Source organism: Hippocampus comes, unplaced genomic scaffold (assembly GCF_001891065.2).
Source record: "Hippocampus comes isolate QL1 unplaced genomic scaffold, H_comes_QL1_v1.1 scaffold221, whole genome shotgun sequence".
In the NCBI taxonomy this organism is placed as follows: Eukaryota; Metazoa; Chordata; class Actinopteri; order Syngnathiformes; family Syngnathidae; genus Hippocampus; species Hippocampus comes.
Genome location: NW_017806070.1, coordinates 107723 through 131144, shown reverse-complemented (window position 1 = coordinate 131144; position 23422 = coordinate 107723). Strand labels below are relative to the sequence as shown.

The 23422-nt window shown below is 42.4% G+C and overlaps 1 protein-coding gene across 4 annotated transcripts in view; it reads right to left on the bottom strand.

Moving 5' to 3' along the window:
* The window catches only part of LOC109530230 (apoptosis-stimulating of p53 protein 1-like), a 75581-nt gene that overhangs the window by 1501 nt on the left and 50658 nt on the right, over nt 1-23422 (bottom strand). For 3 of the 4 annotated variants that reach the window (XM_019893838.1, XM_019893839.1, XM_019893841.1), the window contains 17 exons: nt 18594-18714; nt 18417-18496; nt 18159-18326; nt 17945-18085; nt 17679-17874; nt 17194-17316; nt 10669-10736; nt 10044-10257; nt 9647-9874; nt 9373-9576; nt 7012-7162; nt 6881-6918; nt 6453-6793; nt 5741-5878; nt 3823-3956; nt 2221-2387; nt 1878-2077 (listed from right to left, as the gene is read on the bottom strand). In XM_019893838.1, the coding sequence (XP_019749397.1) occupies nt 1878-2077; nt 2221-2387; nt 3823-3956; nt 5741-5878; nt 6453-6793; nt 6881-6918; nt 7012-7162; nt 9373-9576; nt 9647-9874; nt 10044-10257; nt 10669-10736; nt 17194-17316; nt 17679-17874; nt 17945-18085; nt 18159-18326; nt 18417-18496; nt 18594-18714 (2712 nt within the window). The remainder of the gene's footprint in view (nt 1-1877; nt 2078-2220; nt 2388-3822; nt 3957-5740; nt 5879-6452; nt 6794-6880; nt 6919-7011; nt 7163-9372; nt 9577-9646; nt 9875-10043; nt 10258-10668; nt 10737-17193; nt 17317-17678; nt 17875-17944; nt 18086-18158; nt 18327-18416; nt 18497-18593; nt 18715-23422) is intronic. The other variant, XM_019893840.1, reaches the window with a different exon arrangement.

Below are 23422 nucleotides of genomic sequence, written 5' to 3'. Positions count from 1 at the left end.
GGGCACGGGCAAAGAATAGGAATCTAGAGGGCTAAGGGAAGCACTTTAAAACAGTACGTGTGAGCTAAGATAGTCAACAGGCTGCAAAAGTGCATCGCTTGGTTCCGTGTTTGGCTTCGTTTCATGCGGCGCGCGTGTGTGTGTGTGTGTGTGTGTGTGTGTGTGTGTGTGTGTGTGTGTGTGTGTGTGTGTGTGTGTGTGTGCGTGCGCGGTAAGGGGCGATCCGGGGAGGTTGGTTGAACGAAAAGTAGATCTTCGGTCCAAAGAGTTTGGTCACCCCTGTTCTAAGGCGTAGAAAAAAAAGTAGTGTGTTTCCGGTAACCCGACCAACCGAGAATTTCTACGTCGAAAAAAAACTTTACGGTCGGCATTTTTTTTTCAAACAACCTTCTACATTTTTGTGTAGAGGCTTTACAGCGAAAAAATTCAGCGAACTATTTGATGAACACCACGGGCCGAGTAAAAACCGAGGGCGGAGGAGGACGGCGGAGGAGGACGGCGGCGGAGGCGGCGGCGCGCACTGGCCCCTCCGAGTCTGGAGCGGGGAGAAAACTAAATCGGTGGCGGCGGCGCCGGCCGCGGAGCGGCGGGTTCAATGTCTTCTTGTTTTATGTTTTATGGTTATTTTGTTTAAATTTTTGATGGGGGGGGGAGATTAAAAATAAAAAAACCTTTGTCCTACCTACCGACCCTATGCTGAAATTTCAGCATAGGGTTCTTTCTTTTTCTTTCTTTTTTGTTTGGCCTAATACAGATCAAAGCTAACTTTTTTTTTTTTTTTAACTTTTTCAATGTAGTCTCCCAGTACTTTGATGCACTTTTCTCATCTGTGCACAAGCTTCCATATTCCATCAGCCAAAAAATCTTTGGACTGGTGTCTCAGTGTCTCAGCCAGTCGCTGACAACACTTTTGACTTCGTCATGTTCAAACTTGGTGCCAACTACTGTGAACTAGTAAGGCAGGTCAAGAAAGACATCAAGAACAAACGCAGGGGTCATCCGTCAGAAGGAGTCATTTCGTATCATGAAAACGCAAAGCCTCACACAGTAGCCCAAACGGTGCAGACAATCAAGGAACTGGGCTGGGAACTGCTCCCTTATCCCCCTTACAGCCCAGACCTTGCCCCTTCAGACGTTCACCTGTTTGGTCGCTTAAAAGCGTTCACGAGAGGCATAAAGTTTGAAAGTGACGATGTAGTCAAAAGTGCTGTGAGCGACTGGCTGAGGTATCAGTCCCAAGATTTTTTTACACTGAGGGAATATGGAAGCGGCGCCCGGTGGTCCAGTGGTTAACACGTCAACCTCACAGTGCAGAGGTCGGTGTAGGGTTCGGCTCCGGCCTCCCTGTGTGGAGTTTGCATGTTCTCCCCGTGCCTGTGTGGGTTTTCTCTGGGTACTCCAGTTCCCTTCTCCCAAAAACATGCGTGGCAGGTTAATGGGCCACTCCAAATTGTCCGTAGGGGTGAGTGTGAGCGTGGATGGTTGTTTTGTCTGTGTGTGCCCTGCAATTGGCTGCCAACCGATTCAGGGTGTCCCCCGCCTACTGCCCGACGATAGCTGGGATAGGCTCGGGCACCCCCCGCAACCCTTGTGAGGATAAAGCGAATAGGAAAATGGAGGGATGGATGGATGGAATATGGAAGCTTGTGCATCGATGCGATAAGTGTGTGACAGTGCTGGGAGTAACCTTCCATCTGTATTAGAAGTTCACCTTATTTATTTAATGAGCCTCATATACAGTCAAAGTGAAGAGAACCTATAACACGCAAAACTGAAACTCAAACTCTCAACCTTAATCAATGTGTGGCTATGCCAAATGAATATGATTAGCAAGTAAAATACGATTTTAGATGTTACTGAGCTGTACAGTGTCATACCCCGAGCAAGTTTCTGGGAACATATCCTTCACGGTCATTGAGTCGAGCCCACCACCAATCCGTCTCGGTGTCGTCACGCCGTCGCAGTATGACGAGCGAGTCCCCCTCACTGATGGTTAGCTCATCAGCTTGCTGGGCTGTGTAGTCCCAGAGCGCGTAGACCAAGCCTTTGTTCATCACGCCCAACTTTTCCTGAACACCTGACACAAAGACACACTCTGAGACCGAGGATGTCCTTACGCAACGTATCTTTGCCATATAATCTGAGTGAATTAGATCTTTTGATTCAACAGCTAAATTCTATTTTGATTCACATCCTACTTGTGTTATGTTCAGTACTTACCATAAAGGAATTGAGAACACTGTGTGTAACCTTCCTCCATTTCTTCACATTTGTCTGCCGCTGTTTCAACATCACTGATGGTTTGGGCAAAAATGGCTGCCCCTGATTCGACCAGCATTTTACAGAGATGGACACTGTTACAAGAAGCGGCACAGTGTAGAGGCGTCCTGAGGATAAAGGAACCACCAAAACGTGAGTAAAGTAGGACATAAAGATGTAAAGGCCACGAGTATGAAAAAAAAATCCTATTACATTTGAATTTGGTTTGCAGAACCACATAGCCTATTTTCTACTGTTTGCAGTGAAGGATGCTTTCTCATTCCCTGTGGTGCGAACATTCACCATACGTGCACCCGTTTTATTCACAGTGCGGTTCACAGGAATATCAGAGGTGAGTGGAACTTCGTCCATGTTGACGATGTGCTCTGGTCGGATTTTTTTTGCAGTGATCTTATTTTTGCACTGTGCGTGGAAAGTGGCCAGCTTTTCTTGGTAGTCTTGAGGCAGTTGCTGCGAAACAGTGGTTTGTGCGCGGATGATGACATCTTTTCATAAACCGAAAGCACCAAGAAGGACCGCCACTAAATTCATTTATTTTAAGTTCCTGTGCCAGAGGTTTTGCCTTTATTCGAATCATGACTGTAGAGGCACTTCTACTTGCTGCCCTCTACTCAACAACCCACTGTTCGAGTAGGTCCTCCAACTGTGGCCATCCATCGTGCTTTGTTTCCTCGGAAGCTCTGTTTAGTCTTCTTTACCTGGCACAGGGCATCTTGTTCCTTCCGCCACCTCCGCACCATTGACTCGTTAACATTGACCTCTCTCGCCGCTGCTCTATTTCCGTGTTCAACTGCGTAACTGATCGCCTTAAGTTTGAACTCTGCGTTGTAAGCATGTCTCTTGCAAGGAGCCATTTTGGGGTCTTGATACAGTCAAATATACGGCAAGTCACGAAATATTACCGTAATGACCATATACAAGGCGCATCGGATTTTAAGGCGCGCTGTCAGCTTTTATGAAAATGGAAGGCTTTTAGGTGCGCCTTTTAGTGCGGAAAATACGGTAGTTATTTTTATTTATTTTTGTTACATTGATTCTCTTAAAACCAAATCTGAGGGTCAACAATCAATTAAATACAAATCAGAGGTTACTCACAGTTACTCAGTACTTTAGCAGTTTTTTGCTGAGTAATTTTTTACTCGTAAGTAATTATTTGGAGGACTACTCTACTTCAACTTGAGTCATATTATTCTAAAGTAACAGTTGTCTCTACCGGAGTACACTTTTTGGCTACTCAGCTCTAATCATAGTGTACGATGACATTGATTTAAACATTGCATACAGGATCGCTGCGTGAGCATGCTGGTGTTGGAGTTAATGTAAGTTATATGCAGTGGTTATTGAACCAAACACCTGGTAAATGCAGATCCCCATCTCTCCCTTTGATGTTGCTCAGTTAGCTTGGTCAAAATGGACTCAGAAATGCAATTATGATTGTAGCCCCATATTTTTCCAGCTACCATTGTTCGACATTTAATATAGTACCGTCCACGTCGAATGCAAATGCTATTACCAAATGTGTGACTAACTGAAGGTACTGACCATCCATCACTATCTGCTGCATTCACATTCACTCCAAAGTCCAGCAGAAACTTGACAATGTGGTGGTGGCCAGCACAAACAGCATTGTGGAGAGGAGTGATGCCTTCATCATTTGGCAAACTGGGATTTTCCACCTGAAAGGCAATTAAAAAGGTATTATCTAAAACGTTTCAAAGGCTCTGATAGTTTTTAGCACTCGTATTGGATGTCATTTAGAGCAGCGGTCCTCAACCCCCGGGCTGCGGACCGGTACCGGGTGGCACAGTGAGAATAAATAACTTACATTCCTTCCTTTTTATTTATTTTGGAATCCGAAACATATTTTATTTTGAAAAAATACCGGATTCTCTGTTGCATGAGTCTACAGTATGTCACTTTTGACGCAGGTCAAGGCGCGCTTCTCGATCACGTGATAGGTTGCCGCTAAGATGAAACCCAGGAGCTACCAAAATGAGTAAAAAACAAACGTCTTTGGGAATGGGAAATGGCCCAGCCAGGAGACAGAAGAGCAGCCTACGATTTTCAAGAAAAAGAAGGCTACATTTGAATGATAGTATCACGAGTCCTACTTAAACTACGGATTTATCTCAATGGGAGATTCAAACGCACCAAGCCCACCCTGCATAATATGCAGCGATGGTGAGTTGTATTTTTCATGCACTTTGTATCTTATTTTGAAGGCAGGTTTAAACGTTATATAGTGACCAGAGAGTGTTGCGGCCAGATCGGACGTTCCTCGTGCCATGATTCGTCTTTATTATTATGTTCCGAAAATACCAGTTTTCATGCAGGTCATATCATATTATTTTGTTGGATTTATCCGGCCTTAAAGGCCAGTCCCTGAAAATGTTATCTGACGTTAAACCGGTCCATGGGGCAAAAAAGGTTGGGGACCGCTGATTTAGAGACCAGAATTAAATGCCTGCTATGTATACACTCATGATACAGTTTGGGTGGGCTGGGGCATGCTTGAAAGGACACAATGATTGTTGGACTTTGCCTCCCTTCCTTTCCCTAGCCCACTCACAACATACAGTCCATACATGTTTTAGGGGCGCTGTGGATTGCATTAGTGAGAAGACTGAGGGCCAACAGTTGGCCGCAGCATTGCTGCTTTCCTGCAGTGTGTGGCACTGCCGTCCTAGCCCATATAACACACAGAATCCAACCCAGGTCATGTACCATTTTATACATTAGTCTGTTGTTTTGTTTTTTTTGCTCTGTTGTCTCATTTCTCTCTGTTTGTCTCTTATCAAAGTGTGTTCTCTCTGAGCGTATTTCCAGTAAATATCCATCACAATACAAATAGAACTCGACCGTTGCTCAGCAAAACCATTCTTGCATGAAAAGGCTTATAGACCCGCAGCAGCCGAATAGGACAGGTGAAAATACAAAACAAAACAAGTGTCGGGTAAGTGATTGTTCATAGATTCTCCTCTGGACGAAGAATTATCACCTCAACAATCATTTTCAATTGTACAAAGGTATAGTATGATGCATGATCTGATCCAAGGTATGCTCCCATGACCCATCTCAGTAGCCTCATCATTTAAAGTAAATTCAGTAAAGGAGTTTTTTTTTTCTTTCTTTTTTTTTTGTTTTGCAACACAGTTCATACAGACAGATGAATTGAGTTTCCCCAGCGGGGTGTCCGGGCTCTCCTTTCGTGATAGGGTAAGAACCTCGGTCATCTGCGAGGGGCTCAGAGTAGAGCCGCTACTTCTCTGTATTGAGAGAAGCCAGATCAAGTGGAAGTCTAAACTTCCCTGTTAAAGGTATTGCCCCTGCAATCCAATCTCAGATAGTGGAAGAGAATGGAGTTCATTGCAAAACTCTATGCACATTGTGTTGTGCTTTTTATGAAATGCAAAGCTGATTTGTCCTACTAAAATAAGACAATACCAACGCTGCGATTTACCTCATATATAATTCTCTGCACCAGATCAAACTCTCCTTCTAACGATGCATCAAGCAGCAGAGCTAGAGGGTTAAACTTGACTCTCAGCCCATGTCCCGTGCGCTCTGATGAAGGCTTTTTCAAGTTGGTTCGCTTCACCTGATAAGAAAGCAAGACAGGTAGAAAGACAACACAACATTAGCAGCTCAATAAGCAGCAGTAGTAAACTTCATACCATGACGAGAAAATAGGTCACGCAAATAAGAGACTAAATTGTAATTTAAGAAGTGAAACATGAGAATCAAATCATAATACAATCAAAAATAGAAAATAAATTACCGGTACAGCAATAATGAAGTCATAGGTTTTTTTTTTTTTGAGAATAAATCTAAATCGCGTATTTTTCAGACGACAAATCACAGCCTTTTTCATAGTTTGGCTGCTCCTGCAATTTATGCTCAGGTGCAACTTGTATATATTAACATTTGAGTTGGCACTGGCACCCCCCCCCCAAAAAAAATCCTTGTTCCCCAATGGTGTTGCAATTATTGCCCCCTTTTTTCCACTGGTGGTAATGCAGCAAAAGCCAACTGGATAAAGACAGTCGAAGTAGAAATGGAAGAAGTAGAAATGGAAGACAAAGTCAATGTTTGTGAAACATAACCCTGTTCCTGTCGCGAGCATGCGGGGACCGTATTAACTCTTCACAGCAACAAAAGGCGCAATACGTTACCTTCGGCTTTGAAGGTGGGGTAGGCGGTGATGGTGAAGTGGAGGCCTGACTTGTCACGCTGTGGGCCGAACTCGAACTGCTTTGATTATTATTCTGATCTTCAGACTTCACAGGTGTTGAGGCAAGGTTCGTTTGTGGTGACCCATTCTCTCTCACTTCTCCCGTGGTGGCCGTTTCAATGGCCCCCGGTGATAAGTGGCGACAGTCCAAGTTCAAATTTTGAACTTCTGCGTCCTCTGTTGTCAAGCTGGCATGCTTTTCACATGGTTCGACATTCCCCTTGGCAGATTGGATGTTGTCCATGTCACTCAAAAGACAATCAGGCTGGTAGAAAGTACTGCCTAAAATAAAGAGTGTGCTATGTTGACTATTCAACCATGATGTACTGTATTATGGAGATGAGAGTCACTGAGGTGACAAAATCCTACCTGAAACCCCTTCCATGCCTCCAGCCAAAGTGTTAAACCTGCAGATCACGACAAAAAATGACCACTCAATCAACCCTCAATATGGACGACTAAAACTAGGCAGAGAAAATAGAAAGGGGTTCCGCACAAACCTCTGGTAGAGTAGCTTTTGAATGTTTGGCCCCTGTGGGCCCTCAGGTTCAGTAATCGAACCCCGCTTCTTCAGAGGCCGTGGGGCATTGCTGAGACGTCGGCGAAGGACTTCCAGGTCAGCATCGTTTTGATAGCGTAGTTGAGAGTGGGCTGAAAACAGAGGGTATCATAGAAATATTAAGAAACTTGTTTGTGAATTTCATAAGTAACTGATGCTACCAAGATTTTTGCATTAGTGAACACCCATCTGATGGACACATTAGGTAAACCAATTTATCTACTACGAGATGCAAACAGAGAACGACAAGCAAAATTCTGCTTTTAAAATGATAAAACCATTCATCCAGCCAGTAGGATGCAGGGTAGATCCACTCGACTGAATATGGTTGAATGACCTTGACAACTGGGGTCCGTCAAGAGTCAGGCCTTGGACCCTTACCATTCAGCCCGTACATGTTACCTTTGGGTCAAATGCTTCAGAAAGCCAATGTTGGCTGTCACATTTATGCAGATGACATACAGCTGTATTTATTAATTCCCCGAATGACATCAGTTCAATGAACATATTGTGTCAACGTCTAGAGCAAATCTCAACTGGATGAACTAACATTTTCTTCATCTTAACCAAAACAAAATGGAGGTAATCGTTTTTGGCAATAATGGGGGGAAAAAAATATTTCTCTGAGAAAACACCTGGAGACACCGTCTTTCCAAACCAAAATCCCAGTCAAAAATCTTGGGCTGCTGACTCAGACCTATCACCCATCATATCAAATCAAACGCCAAAACAGCCTTTTACCAGCTGAAAAATATCCAGACTAGTTGCATCCTCCAAGCAGACCAGGAGAAACTTATCCATGCTTTTATCACCAGTAGAATTGATTATTGTCATAGTCTTCTTATTGGATTCCGTCAAAAGACCATCAAAAAGCTGCAGAAATCATTCAGAAAACTACAGCTTGTGTTCTGACCAAAACAAAGAGGTCAGACCATATTACTACAGTGTTTAAGGTTTTACACTGGCTCCCAGTTAGCAGCAGAACCGATTTTAAAATTCTGCTACTGGTCTAATAATCACAGAATGGTCTGAATCCCGAATATAAGAAAGAAATGCTGAGTGAATATAAAATTAGCCTCAGTGGAGTCGAGCTGAAAATTTAAAGTAAACATGGTGAATCTGCATATAGCTGTTATGCTGCACACAAATGGAATAAACTGCCAACAGAAGTGAAGTCATATCCCAGGGGGAAATACCAAACATTGCTTTTTCCCCCCCATAGCTTTAATTAAGTTCCTCCAATTAATTTTTATTCGTTTTGTCTTTGACTTATTTTAAAAATCTACTTTTATTTCTTAATTTTATTTTAATCTTAAGTTTTCTGTTCCTGTGTTTAAATGGTGTCAATTTACATTCTGTTAATTTTTCTAAGCTGCTATTTACTTGCTTTGCTTCTGATTGTCATTCACAGTTGTATTTGTAAATGCTTGTAGTTGTGTGAAGCACATTGAATTGCTTTTGTGCATGAAATGTGCTACATAAATAAAATTGCCTTGCCTCCTGAAAAATACACAAAAAACTGTGAGACTAAATAGAACTGAACATCATTGTCTATGTCAGAATTTAGTGGAACATTTGCAAGTCATTTTCTCCTTTCAGCTTTTCCCTCTGCTAAGCATTTTTGTAATCCAACCCAACCTGGTGGATCGAAAAGAAAACCTCGACATCTTCATTTCCGCCACCTCCAGCTCTGCTTCCTGTCGTTTCTTTAGTACCACTGACTGTAACCCGTAGAGCACGTAATACAGTGCGTGGGTTAGATTAGTGGGAGTTTGTATCACAAGAAAATGGGGTTCTGTGACCAAGTGATGAAACTTCTTAATGTTTGCAGGTAGCGGGACATCACTGATTTTATCCTGTGCAACCTACCAACTGGAGTGAGCTTAGTAGGACTGAGAGGACGAGGAATGTTGTCCACACTCGGAGGCGGTAAATTTGACCCATCGATGGGTTCTCCTCCAACTCCCCTTACTCCTTCCTTGTCTGTAGCGTCTTCTGTTCTTGTTCCGCCGTGGAGATTTTCTCCTTTCAGCTTTTCCCTCTGCTAAGCATTTTTGTAATCCAACCCAACCTGGTGGATCGAAAAGAAAACCTCGACATCTTCATTTCCGCCACCTCCAGCTCTGCTTCCTGTCGTTTCTTTAGTACCACTGACTGTAACCCGTAGAGCACGTAATACAGTGCGTGGGTTAGATTAGTGGGAGTTTGTATCACAAGAAAATGGGGTTCTGTGACCAAGTGATGAAACTTCTTAATGTTTGCAGGTAGCGGGACATCACTGATTTTATCCTGTGCAACCTACCAACTGGAGTGAGCTTAGTAGGACTGAGAGGACGAGGAATGTTGTCCACACTCGGAGGCGGTAAATTTGACCCATCGATGGGTTCTCCTCCAACTCCCCTTACTCCTTCCTTGTCTGTAGCGTCTTCTGTTCTTGTTCCGCCGTGGAGAAAAGGAAGAGGGGATGGAGATGTGGAGGAGGTCGGCAGGATGGGTTTCCCATAGACTGGGGCAGAAAGGAACTGATTCAAAAGACCGAAGAATCTGGATTTGTCTTTTATTACTGTTTAGTTTACCTGCTTTAACAGCGGTCCTGTTGCTGAGTGAGCCATAATTCTTAGCCTGAGGCTGCTGAAGATACATGCTGTAGATGGAGCTGCTGTTCATTGTCGCAGGGCCCTTTCTTGGAGACTGCGGCCTGGATGGATGGTCAGGGACGTAAGGACGTACAGCCACTGCTGGAGGTGGATCTGTTCGTTCGCTCTGAGGTGGCAAGGACAAAGGCTGGGAGCCAGTGTTCGAGCCTATCAGGTGAGACAAATTGATGGCTTCAGGTACAGATGTCAGGAACATTTTTTTTTTTTTTAAATCACATATTGGTAGACTATCAAAAGTATACAATGATTGGTTTATGTGGTTTCACTCACTTGCCTATAATGGGGATGTTTGGTTAAACATCAGGTCGGATGTTACCTTGGTTTGAAGTTGGAGGGACAGCAATACGTTGTTGAATTTGCTGTGAAGAGGAGGAGGAAGAGGTTGAGGAAGATGACGTGGCGTTCACAGGGCTCGATCGGGGCCATCCCAATGTGCCAGGAGCAGATCGGGGCAGGGAGCTGGTGGAGCAGTGATTCCCTGCTACTTGGTGGCTGGTGCTGGGGTAAGTGCCATAACCAGAAGGAAGATGCTGACAAAAAGAAAAGAAAAAAAAACAGGAACCAAAACTCAGCCAACCATGAGCATCTTCTTTTGAGCATTTCTTGTCAAACATTCACATAAGTGGGAAATTTTAACTTGACCATTGCACAGACATGGATTGAAAATTGACTCTTTCTTTTCTTGAAATAGTTTCTATTGTCCTGGGAATTCTTTCAACAAGGTGTCTGACATTTGCACATTCATGAAGAAATGCATCAGGAAAGTCAGCGGTCACTGATGGACCCTGTGGTAGTTGAGAGTAAACACTTAAAACTAAAGCTATAGCGTCGTAGATTTTTTGTCTTTTTAGCAACAGACGCATTTCAGGTTTTTTTTTTCTCCCTTCACATCTAATGGTGTGGGTATGTCTCAGGTCTTATGTCATGCCTATAACGCGTACCTGTTCTGCACTGTAGGTCCTCCAATTCGACCCATTTTTACCAATCATTGGCCCCGATGCTTCACTGGCTGTACGACAAGACAGACAACAGGTTAGAAGACCTACTGCTCATATCACAGCATCACAAAAAAAAACAAGCGGTTGAAAAATTGTGAAAATAAGATCAAGTGTGAGAAATGGGGATGAAGACATGGAGTAAAAGTTGGCATACATTGGAAGTCACATGATACGATACATACACTGAATGGGCCATGTAGACTTACTTGCCGCCTGATTAGTAGCCGTGTTTGACAAGATAGGCACTGAAATCTAGTCAAGGACAGACTGTACATGTGTGCAATAAAGCAGTGTGGGTCTGGTGTATCCTCAGTTATTTACAACAAGAATCTGAAATTAAAGGTCTGACACTGAGGCCACCAAGTACTTTTAATTTGTCGAAGGTTAAGGTTATCTGATGCTGAAGCACAAAAACAACCGAGCAACTTCCCAAAAGCTGTTCAAACATCAATTTGTAGAGCTTGTCATAGTATGCTTAAATCTTATGCGATGCAATATAGACAACATTAAAATCTATCTCAATTAACGGTCATCTCAACTGTATTTATAGAGCACTTGAAAACCACCACCGCTGTATACCAAATGCTGTATAGGGAGCAAAGATCATACATACAACAACAAACAATAAATTAATAACGACAGTAGAAAGCACAAAAACAGTAAATCTAAAAATCAAGTCTCCTGCTGTTTCAAAACCCCAAAATAAAGGGATTTCTAAGACGAGTTTTAAAGATGGGCAAAGAGGAGGCTTGCCTAACGTTCAACGGGAGGCCATTCCAAAGAGAGGGATCAGCAACGGAAAAGGCTCTATGCGCTCCGAGCCTCTGCCTAGGTCTTGGTACCTCTAATGATGTCTTGTCCCAGACCTAAGGCAACGGGCAGGCGCGTAGGGACGAAGGAGCTCAAGGTCGAGTGAGGCCATTTAAAGATCCAAAAACAAATAATAGGATCTTAAAAAGAACTGTAAAATATAAAGGGACCCAGTGAAGGGATGCCAGAGTAGGAGTGATGTGCTCCTACTTATGAATACCAGTCAAGAGGCAAGCAGCAACATTCTGGACCAACTGGAGATGCTTAATGGAGGATTGACTGTTTCAAAGTGCTAATGACAAAGGAAAGGTTTTACTTTAGCCAGCTGCCTAAGATGAAAGAAGCTGGATTTAACAACGGCACCAATTCGCCGGTTCAATTTAAAATCACTAACTAGTTTAAGACCCAAGTTCAAGACTGCTGGCTAAAGATAAGGAGCCAGGGGGCCCCAGTCCGCAGGATGGGATGCACAAGGGCCACTGGGACCTTTTAATCAGGGCTTGTTTTCTTTGCAGTGGAACAATTTAACTGAGACTCTCTCTCCATGCTGGTGGAGTTACATAACTGTCTGGCACAGTGCAATGCAACTCTAGTGATAGCACCAGTCATTCCACTCTTAATTTATGGCTGCTGAATTCAGGGGATAAATGGTCCCATCCTTCATGAATAAATTTGCTCAAAACTATCTTTGTGTAGCATTTGCGTGTTGTCATGAAAAAAAAAATATGTACCGTATTTTCCTATAAGGTGCTTCGGAGTATAAGGCGCACGTCAATGAATGGCCCAATTTAAAACTTTTTTCATATGTAGGGCGCACCGCATTATAAGTTGTATAGAATAGAAGCTACAATAGTGGCTGCAGTTGCGTTCTGCATCCATTAGATGGAGCTACGCTAAAGGAAATATAATACAATACCGCTTTATTTATATAGAGCTTTTACAACCGCTGCAGCTGTCATTAATATGTAAGGCACATTGGATTATAGGGTGCACTGTCGGCTTTTGAGAAAATTGAATGCTTTTAGGTGCGCTTTATAGTGGACAAAATACGGAATTTGATAAAAATTCATACTAGTACATTTTGTTGTTGTTACAATTCCATTCCATACACAACAAGTCCCCATTGTCAAGGATCATTTTAAGCAGTGTTATCTCACCATTTGGCACGCATGTGTACAGTACAACCATGTCACCGTGCTGATACAGACTAATACTTATTATGTACTGAGTCCTGTGGTCGGTAAGCTCAGCTGCACAACATGTTGAGTGCCACTGCACTATCTCGCTGACCTCAGGACGAAAGAAGTGACAACAGGAAGTAAACAGTCAGCTCTGCGCAGTTTGGAAAATTGGCTATCTGCCTTGAAGTCCAGATAGGGAATCACTCTGCAGCACTTGTCATCACATTCTGTCCTGTAGAAGACTACATGTTGACACTATTTTTTTTTGTCTCTTCATCCAATGACAAATATAAAATCATAGTAGACATTACAGTTAAAAGTTAAAAGAACAATGCAGTCTTTAAAATTACATTATGTGATATGGCAGTATACTGCTGCCGGATGATGTAAAACACAGACTAAACAGTGACTAGGCATTATCAATTTATTCCTATTGTTCCAAAGACTGTTTATTTTTGGAAACATTATCAAACGTTGCCTGCTGATATAACCCAGGACTCCAGAGGGGATGCATGGTTTGTAACTTTTTTTTTTTTTTTTGGGAACATTAGCTCAAGAAGATTGCACGCAGTATTTAGTTAGTAAGTTAGTTAGTTTGTAAATGTACACTGCACTAAAAGACGTGTCTACTGTATAATATTTATCAAAACTAATACGACGATGCTGCACTTTACAAAAAAAAAAAAATGCAGTGATCTGAAAACATCTGCACAAATTATTGCACAACGTAGATACAAAAGCTTAGGAGTTATTTGACCTTCCTCTAATTGTGTGTACGTGTGTGCCAGTAGCCTGTTGACATGATTTACAACACCATAGTTTCTACTTCACCCAAGCCAGGCCCATAAATAACTCTGTGGCATTTGCTTTGGCATTTAAGATTACAATGGGATTAAAAAAAAAAAGTCCTGGTCCAAGTCTGCCTTCTCTGTGCTGATATCCTGTGGTTGGATTCGTGCAAATGTTTTTCTCCACGGAATATTAGTGAGTTAGTTAGTTAGTGAGGGAGGGAGGGAAGTGGGTATGCAGATTTGGCAGTCGGACAGGAAGTACCGACACTAAGCCATATGTTGTCCAAAGCGCTTTGACAAGCCTTAAATTCTACTTGAGCCACCAGGATCCCCCACCGTACACTGAAATGGCAGAAAAACCCAGGGTGTTCTTACAAAAATCCATCCATCCATTTCCTGAAAGCGCTTATCCTTTTGGACTAATTTCAATCCATCCATTTGTCATCGAAGCTGATAGCACACACCAAGCTAACCGGTGTATTTTCGTGTCCTCTCCGGCGTGCAAATGGTCAAACTCACTTTGTCTGCCGCTGTGACAGTGTGAGGAAAGCAATGAAGTAACAAGACAAAAGCGTTGGTCAACTGTCCAGCTGTTCTACATTAAATGCTTAAAAAATGAATATTCAGGTAATGCTTGATACATATGCCACTCATAGAGTTGAGACTTTATGGTCGAGACAAGCGATATGACACATCTGTGGACTACTCATCTTGTGGTTTTGATCCTATCTATTGTATAAAGGGATCATTCATCTGTTTGAATCGATCAGAATACTTGAAGATGACACAGGCCCCAAATCTTTGCTATGTCATATTCTGCTCTCTTCGTTTTTGTTTACAGCACCAGCTGGAGTGGAGGGCATGCTTCTTCAATGGTGTGCCATTTGTGCGCTTGTGTTTTTTGCGCCTGTAAGGAGCAGCATTTTTCACAGCCCCGTTTTGTTCAGCGAAGATGGCGGTGCTGTTGGACAGTCTGCGTTGGTGCGGCTCGATGGATGGCTTGTGGACCCGAGGATGAGAAGGGAGGGGCGTCAGCCCGGAACACGGATGCGTATTTGGAACTGAGAGTCGCCGCTTGGAAGTGAAACGGACTTACATGGGACATGAGAAGTGAACCAATCACTTTTTTCGTCAATGGATGCTACAGTTTCTTGTTTACTTTCAAATATAGCTTGTAGCAGATGTATGCCCATTTTGAGCATGACGTCTCTGATCCACTGGTGAAAGGACACTTGGATTCTCTCGTCTTTCATCTAGAACTGCTTCACACAACAAAGCGCATGAGGGAAAAGCGGTTAAGACTGCATTACTGTCCGTGTTTTTATGTTATGTTGTGTGTTTATTTTAATCGATGTTAACTGTTTTGTAAAGCTCTTTGTCACAGCTGCAGCTGTTGTGAAAGTGCTATATCAATTAGAATGTATTGTATTATACTGTATTATTCAGTCAACGTAAAGCAAAAGGCAGACATATTTGGTTTTCAAACAGCTGGATTTTCTCTTTTCATTTTGTATGAAGGAATAAAACACTCGCAAATTTGTTTTTCATGTTTTGATTTGATTAATAATTTGAAGTATTCCCAATAGTGTACATTTATGTGCATGGAACTAAAAGCTATTATGATGATCGTGAGGTTTGCTCTGTTTTTCAACACACCTATAATTCTGAAGACAACTTCACCAACCTCAGGACCACACCTTTTAAGTCGATTTTAACCAGAACAAAATCAGAATCTGAATTCTGGAAACATGAAGAATTTGATCAAAGTAAATGTGCTCATTATAAAAATACAATGAGTGTGAGCGTGTATGTGTGGTACAAAACATCAACCAGCTGCTGGCTATCAAATATGGTGGTGTTCTTGTAGACAAGGACTTCACATTATAAGGTGACAATGTTATGTCTCATAACCATCTGCTTCCTTTACAATGAACATACAGTTTGAATATAAGAATTTAAGCGCAGGAGTTTATGCACATTCAAACCCAATTCCATTGATGTTGGGGCATTGCGTTCAACACAAATAAAAACTGAATACAATTATTTGCAAATCATGCTCCACCTAGATTTAATTGAATACACTACAAAGATAAGATATTTCATGTTCAAACTAATAAACTTTGTTCTTAGCAAATAATCACTGACTTGGGATTTTATGGCTGCAACACATTCCGAACGTGCTGGTACAGGTCATGTTTACCACTTTGCTACATCTCCTTATCTTTTAACAACATTCAATAAACATTTGGGTAGTGAACACACTCATTGTTGAAGCTTTGTCGGTGGAATTCTTTCCCATTCTTGCTTGATTTTTACAGCTTCAGCTATTCAACAGTCCCGGGTTTCCATTGTCGTATTTTAGGTTTCATGATGCACCATGCATTTTCACTGAGACACAGGTCTGGACTGCAGGCAGGTCAGTCCAGTACCGGCGCTTTTTACTACGAAGCCACGTCGTCGTAAAATGTGCAGAATGTGATTTGGCATTGTCTTGCTGAAATAAGCACGGGCGTCCATGAAAAAGATGTTGCTTGGATGACAGCATATGTAACTCCAAAACCTGAATGTACCTTTCAGCATTCACAGATGTGTAAGTTAACCATGCCATGGGCACTAACACAGCCGCATACCATCACAGATACTGGCTTTTAGTTCAAGATGGCGCCCGAGTAGGCAGCCGTCGGCACTCATGAGCCTTTTTTTTTTTTTTTTTTTTTTTTGTGTTTGTTTTGTCACTTTGTGTTTGTTGTTGCGTCGTGTGGACCGGATGTGGATTGTTCTTCAGCATTTTATGGCTACAACATTCATCAAGGAGGAGACTCGGTGCTTGGTGGTTGCGCCTTCTCGGCAGCATGGGTATACCAGCACTGTTTTTGATTGGGAGGAATGTCGGTGCCATTTGACTGTCATTGCTAGACAGCTCTGGGGCGCTTGTGTTTTTTACACAGCCCCGCTTTGTTCAGCCGAGAGATCGGTACTGTTGGACGGTCTGCGGCTGGATGGATGCAAGGCTTGAGGAGTCGACGATGAGAAGAAAGGAGCGTCAGCGCAGAGCGCCGATGCGGATATGGAACTGGGAGTCGCGGCTTGGACTTGAAGCGGATTACGTGGGACAGGAGATGTGAGCCAATCTCTTTTTGTCAATGGACGCTACAGCTTCGTGTTGGCTTTCAAAATTTAGCTTGTAGCAGACGTGTGCACATTTTCAGCATGACGTTGGTTTTCTGAAGTGTTCCTGAGCCCATGTGGTACACAACTGATGTTGGTTTTTAATGCCGTGCCGGCTGAGGGACCGAAGGTCACAGGCATTCAATGTTGGTTTTCGGCCTTGCCGCTTACATGCAGTGATTTGTCAAGATATTCTTAACTTTTTGATGATATTATGGACCATAGATGATTAAATCCCTAAATTCCTTGCAATTGTACTTAACAGCCATAAAATTCTAAGTTAATGACTATTTGCTAAAAAGTTTATCAGTTTGAACATTAAATATCTTGTCTTTGTAGTGCATTCAATAAAATATAGGTTGAACATGATTTGCAAATCATTGTTTAACATAACGTCCCAACTTCACAGGAACAGGGTTTGTATTTTGGAATTCATGTCATTGACAGGCCGTGATAAAAATGGACAAGTGAGGAGCTATGACCTGAAAACAGAAAACCTTTTTGCCTTAAAAACTCACTGTTGTTACTCTGGTCCCCATGAGGAGACTTAGGGCGTAAGTCATTTGGCTCTGACAGGGTGATGTCTAAATCAGACACTTTCCATTGCTTGGGAGACTTGCTGATGCCACTCTTGTCCTCGTCTGCATGAGCACACCCACGGCCACAATAACAACCACAAAGCACAAGCAACGGGACAACCATGGACACAAGTAATGAAAACAGGACCACACAGCAACAGTTATGGGTAATACGAGGACATTGAAATGACATCACATTACAGCGAGAGTGACAAACGATAATCATAATGGAGTGATAAAGTGAACAGGAACCATGAACGTTAACGCCGGGGTTGAAAATGAAAACAACAATACACAAAAAGGACAGGAAGAAGGCAAAAAACAGGAAAAGGAGACAGAAAAGTAGCCAGTTAAAGAATTGGCAGGTATCAGAGGAAGAAATCTTATGCAGCTCTGTGAGCGATTCAACAATAATTTGTACCCACCTGAAAGGGAGCGCATGTGACTGAGTTGTGAGGGTTTGGGGGATGTGTCAGGTGACAGGTGGTACCCCGCCTTCTGTCCCCCTTCAGGTGGAGCTTGGATGTAAGGGCAGACGGCAGCCACTCGGCCTGAGACTCCACCACTCGGACGAGTGGAGCTTTGAGGAGAATGCGGGCCTCCTCCATTTATTCGACTCAACTGCAAGATGCAAAGTAGAGAATGAAGCAGGTAGTCACCTAAAGAGAAAACATTTCAGGCGTGAGAGTACTTCTGCTCGTTTCTTCTGCAGTCGCTCCCTCAGGTCTCCAATACGTTGATCCATCACCGTCACTTGAGCATTCCTCTTGTTCAACAGCTCCTTGTTGTGTGCTAACTTGCTACTCTGTTCCAAGTTGTGACGGTTGCGAGCCTGACACGACAGCATGAGAAATATCCTTCCGTGTTGTCAAGAACTTTGCATGAACAAAAGCACGTTTTATTACCTGCAGCTCTTGGTAGAATTTCCTCAATTCTAAGGCAGCAGGGCTAGAGAGTGGGGATGCTTTCATTCCAGTGTGTCTACCTTGGGGTCGGTTGGGTGCCCCCTGCGGGGATGCAACGGAATGCAGCTGAAGGCGTCCTTTCCTCAGATCCTCCAGTTGTTGGGTCAGCTGGTGAAGCAGTTTAAATATAGCTGACATATAATTCCTGGGGCGACATGAACTTGACTCCTTAACCCCCCTCCTCTCTCCCCAAGGTACCTGGTCAACCCGAGTCACAGCAGACTGCAGCTCAGCCTGCTTCTCCTGAAACAAGCTGCTAACATGCTCAATCTCTGCCGCTGTACACAGAAAACATGATCAGTTGATGTTTGGTTAAGATGTTACTGTCATCCACTACTTTTGTAGAGTGTAAAGTACGAGTATGTTCAGGCGTACAGAGGTTCCCATTGATCAGTTTACTATAGTCCACTTGACCTCTCATGGCTCGAATCTTCTTCAGTTTTGCCTCCTGAGACTCCACTCGCTCCTTCAACCGCTGCAGTTTCTCAGCTTCAGACTGAACAAAAAGAGAAAAGTGGGAACTACTGTAAATGTAAGGCTGCATCACATATTTGGGGTTGTTTGTAGGCCTGCTCTCTGCTGACCGTCTTTGTCAGTTTTCGAACAGAACGGATAATATTGTTCCTTAAAAGGAATCATAGATACACATTTTTGTCCATATACTTCACAATTTGTGTCCAGTAAACCTGTGACATGACGAAAGGGCCAATTGATTTTATTTCTTGGTTAGAGCTGCCAAGATAAGTCAATTTGCTACATCTGTTGACGATCAAAATTGTCAACAATTTAATAGTTGACAATATAATAATAAATACAGTTCAATATATATATATATTTATATATGTATATATTTTGACATTTTGTTTTTCTCTCGAACTTCCGTGCTCCTGGCCGTATGCCAATCTGTGGCGCACATGTGCGGTAATCATCTGTGATGTAAACAGTAGCACTGTAGGTAACACAATGTCAGATTCAAAGTTGAAGCATAAAGAGAATGCCGTTATCAATATTGGCATGTTTTTAGCACTTTTGGTCAACAAAAATATGAAATATATAAAAAACTAGAGCCAGTTCATTTAAAAAAAAAAACATTATTTTTTCGGATTCAGCAACATCTAAATTCCCAAAAACTTTCTTGCCAATAAAATGTGTGTTGAACAGTGCCGTCAAAGTGAATAATATGCAAATATTTATTTTCTGATCCGCTTTATTCTCACAAGGGTTGCGGGGCGTGCTGGATTCTATCCCAGCTGTCTTCGGGCATGCTCTCGACGTGCATGTGTGGCTTTTCTCTGGGTACTCCAGTTTCCTCCCACATTCCAAAAACATGCATGGTAGGTTGATTGAACGTAATAAAGTGGCCCTAGGTGTGATTGTGAGCGCGAATGGTTCTATGTCTATGTGTGCCCTGCGATTGTCTGGCAACCATTTCAAGGTGTACCCCGCCTACTGCTCAAAGACGAATGGGATAGGCTCCAGCACGCCTGCGTCTCTCATGAGGATAAGCGGATCATAAATGAATTGATGGATGATCAATATTCAAATCATTTTGTCACTGTAAAGTTTAACTGTTTTTAAATCCAGGTTAAAATCTATAATTGTTTCTACACCCATAATTAAGATCTTGCAAAGCATTTTTAAATTATGTGTTCCAAAATATTGTTCTAGCATTGTACGTATGCTCTTTTAGTAATTTTAATAGGATTTTTATGTCACAAATTTCTTTTAAATGTCTTTCACTCTTTTAAGCACAGTTGCTATGTGTATGAAATGTGCTACAGTAATAATAATAATAATAATAATATTTTTTTAATTTATAATGCATATTTGGAGACAAATGTCAAAGTGCACAGTATTGGCAACTGTAAAAACAATAGCAATAAAATCAAACAACAGATAAAATGAACAAGTGCATGAATATAAAATAACAGTTAACAGATTAAATAAAGAAAAGACATCGTAATGACACCATTTAGTGGTCGTAAAAAATAATTATACTTCGTGACCATTACTGTACATGAAAGTCCGACGGCTGGATTAGCTTGCGTTGAGCGGCTAGCTGCTAGCCACTCATGCTGGCAACAGGTGCCGTGTAAAACAGCGCGAGCGTAATTTATACGTTTTTTTGTTTGGCGTATTTAATAAGTGATTTGACATGACTTTAGGATAATGTGTTGATGTTGTTTGGAGCAATTTCTGATGGCAAGATGAACTCTAAATGTGCTACGACGATGAAGCCTCTCCAATCGGGGAGAGGAAGTCAAGTAAAATGCCACGCCACCACGCACTGCCAGGAACTATTTAGAAATAAAAGCATACCAAGGCTCGATTGTAAAGTTCCTCGCTCCTTAAAACATTGAATGCGACCCGAGGTTGTTCTGATGCCGCTATATTGAGAAGATTCTCAATTGTATTAAACGCACATCGAGGCGCGAGGAGCTTCCACGGACTAGCTTGACTTGAATCGAGGGACGTCTGATGTATCCTCTGCTTTTTTTTTTTTTTTTGATGTATCCTCTGCTGAAGTCCTGCAGCTCTTCGATGGTGACGTACGAATACGAAAACGGGAATTTACCAGCTGGACCGTCAACGTTGCAGGACTTCAGATTAAATAACCATAGTAATTTCTTGACGATTTTAGTTTGAATGGACATATTTTGCTGAGTATCTGTTCTATTTGGGGCAGTACTTGATACCAAAGACTTGATTACGAGACTCATGGTTACCACACTGAATTAAACCTGCTTCGAAGGTTTGTAGTAATTCGGCTGCTATTTCTCAAAAAGTTTGGCCACATACAGGAAATTAAACATGTTGATAGTTCTTCACAGATTTTCACACTCACCATAATGCGTAAGCAACATATCTGCATTTATTGATTTTTTGCAAATGTATGAGTCATTTAAATATGAACTGTGCGCATTGGTGGTAGGGGGTGTGAGAGACGCTCTTGGGACAGATCAATCGCGCTCGTCTTTCCATCTGCGAAGTTTTGAAGCGTTAACAGAATGGATATTTGAATTCAATTTAATCCAATTTGAACTATCATGCATTAAGTGGACATTTGTGGTGATGATAATAATAGTCGTGACACACATTTGTGACACGCGCAAACGACGTGATGTCATCTGTAGTCAACGTCTCTATCAAATGACACCACCGATGAGTGATCGTCTCAAAACCCCCAAACATTTGTATTTCCTCCAGCCTGACGACTTTGTCAGTGTCCTCCCTCCTCGATGGAATTTCTGAGCTGCTACCATGGAAACAGAGGATCAAGGAAGCAACAGTTACTACACTGAGGTGAGTCCTCGATATTTGGAAAGATTTTACAAAATATTTTAAATTTGGCGTCACCACGTTGGCGGTGTGTTCCGTCATAGATAGCATGAACAATTGTTGTTGCTGTTAGATAACCACATTGCACACACGAGAATGTGTTTTTTTTAAATTGAGGTACTGCATAAAATTAGATTTTAAAAAAATAGCTATTTATATGCCTTGTATAATACCATGGACGATTTCAGATCATCTCTCTCTCTCTCTCTCTCTCTCTCTCTCTCTCTCTCTCTCTCTCTCTCTCTATGTGTGTGTGTGTGTGTGTGTGTGTGTCTGCTGTAGGGCGTGATCCAGTGGTTAGTGCAGAGGTATCGGGTTCGATTCCAGCTCCGGCGTTCCTGTGTGGAGTGTTCATGTTCTCCCCGTGCCTGCGTGGGTTTTCTCCAGGTACTCCGGTTTCCTCCCACATTCCAAAGACATGCATGGCAGGCTGATTGAAGACTCTAAATCAGGGGTCCTCAACCTTTTTTGCCCCACGGACCGGTTTCATGTCAGACAATATTTTCAGAGACCGGCCTTTAAAGCCGGATAGATACAAGAATATAATACGATATGACCTGCATGAAAAGTGTGGTATTTTCGAAATATAATAATAAACACGAATCATGACACGAGGAACGTCCTATCTGGCCGCATTTCTCTGGTCGCTAAGGTAACGTTTAAACGTGCCTTCAAAATAAGATACGCCGCAAATAAAAAGTGCATGAAAAATACCACCATCGCCACTTATTATGGAGAGTAGGCTTGGTGCGTGTGAATCTCCCATTGAGATAAAGCCGTATTTGAAATAGGACTCCTGATACTGTCTATTAAATGTAGCCTTCTCTTTCTTGAAAGTTGTAGGCTCCTCTTCTGTCTCCTGGGTAGTCCTTTTCCCCTTCCCGAAAAAACTTTTCAAAGACGTTTGTTTTTTATGCATATCACGTGACCGAGAAGCGCGCACACATCTGCATTGAGTGACATACCGTAGACTGATATAACAGAGAATCCGGTAATTTTTCAAAATAAATCATCTTTCAGATTCCAAAATGAATAAAACGGAAGGAATGTAAGTTATTTATTCTTTCTGTGCGGCCCGGCACCAAATGACCCGCGGCCTGGTATCAGTCCGCGGCCCGGCGGTTGGGGACCCCTGCTCTAAATTGTCCCTCCATGTGAGTGTGAGCATGGATGGATGTTCGTCTCTGTGTGCCCTGCAATTGGCTGGCAACCGGTTCAGGGTGTCCCCCACCTACTGCCCGAAGACGGCTGGGATAGGCTCCAGCGCGCTCAGCGACTCTTTTGAGGATAAAGCGGTTCAGAAAATGGATGGATGGATGGATGGAGGTCTGCTGTATCAGCAGACCTCCATCCATCCATCCATCCATTTTCTGAACCCACTACTTAATTGAACTTATTGACCTTATCCATATTTATATTTATATTGCACTTAATTGAACTGTGTTTTCTTTTCTCTTCTTTCTACCCTCAATCTTGCTGCTGAAGGCTGTAAATTTCCCCAGTGTGGGACAAATAAAGGATATCTTATCTTATCTTATCTTACTGTGATGGGTCAAAAGCAGAGATCAAATTTTGTGTTAGTTGCTCCATGTACAGCACTTTGTGTGCAGCGATGGCTGTTTGAAAGTGCTCTATAAATACAGTTGAGTTGAGTATTTTTGTGTGTGTGTGTGTGTGTGTGTGTGTGTGTGTGTGTGTGTGTGTGTGTGCACGCATGACAAATAAAGATGATTCTTCTTCTATTTTTGTAATTACATACAGTATGTCCCTGCGGCTAGAACACAAATCACATAACATTATATGATATTGCCTTGTTTGTGGAGCCTAAAACACAATACAGGGTTGCAGTTTTTCATTTGTAACAC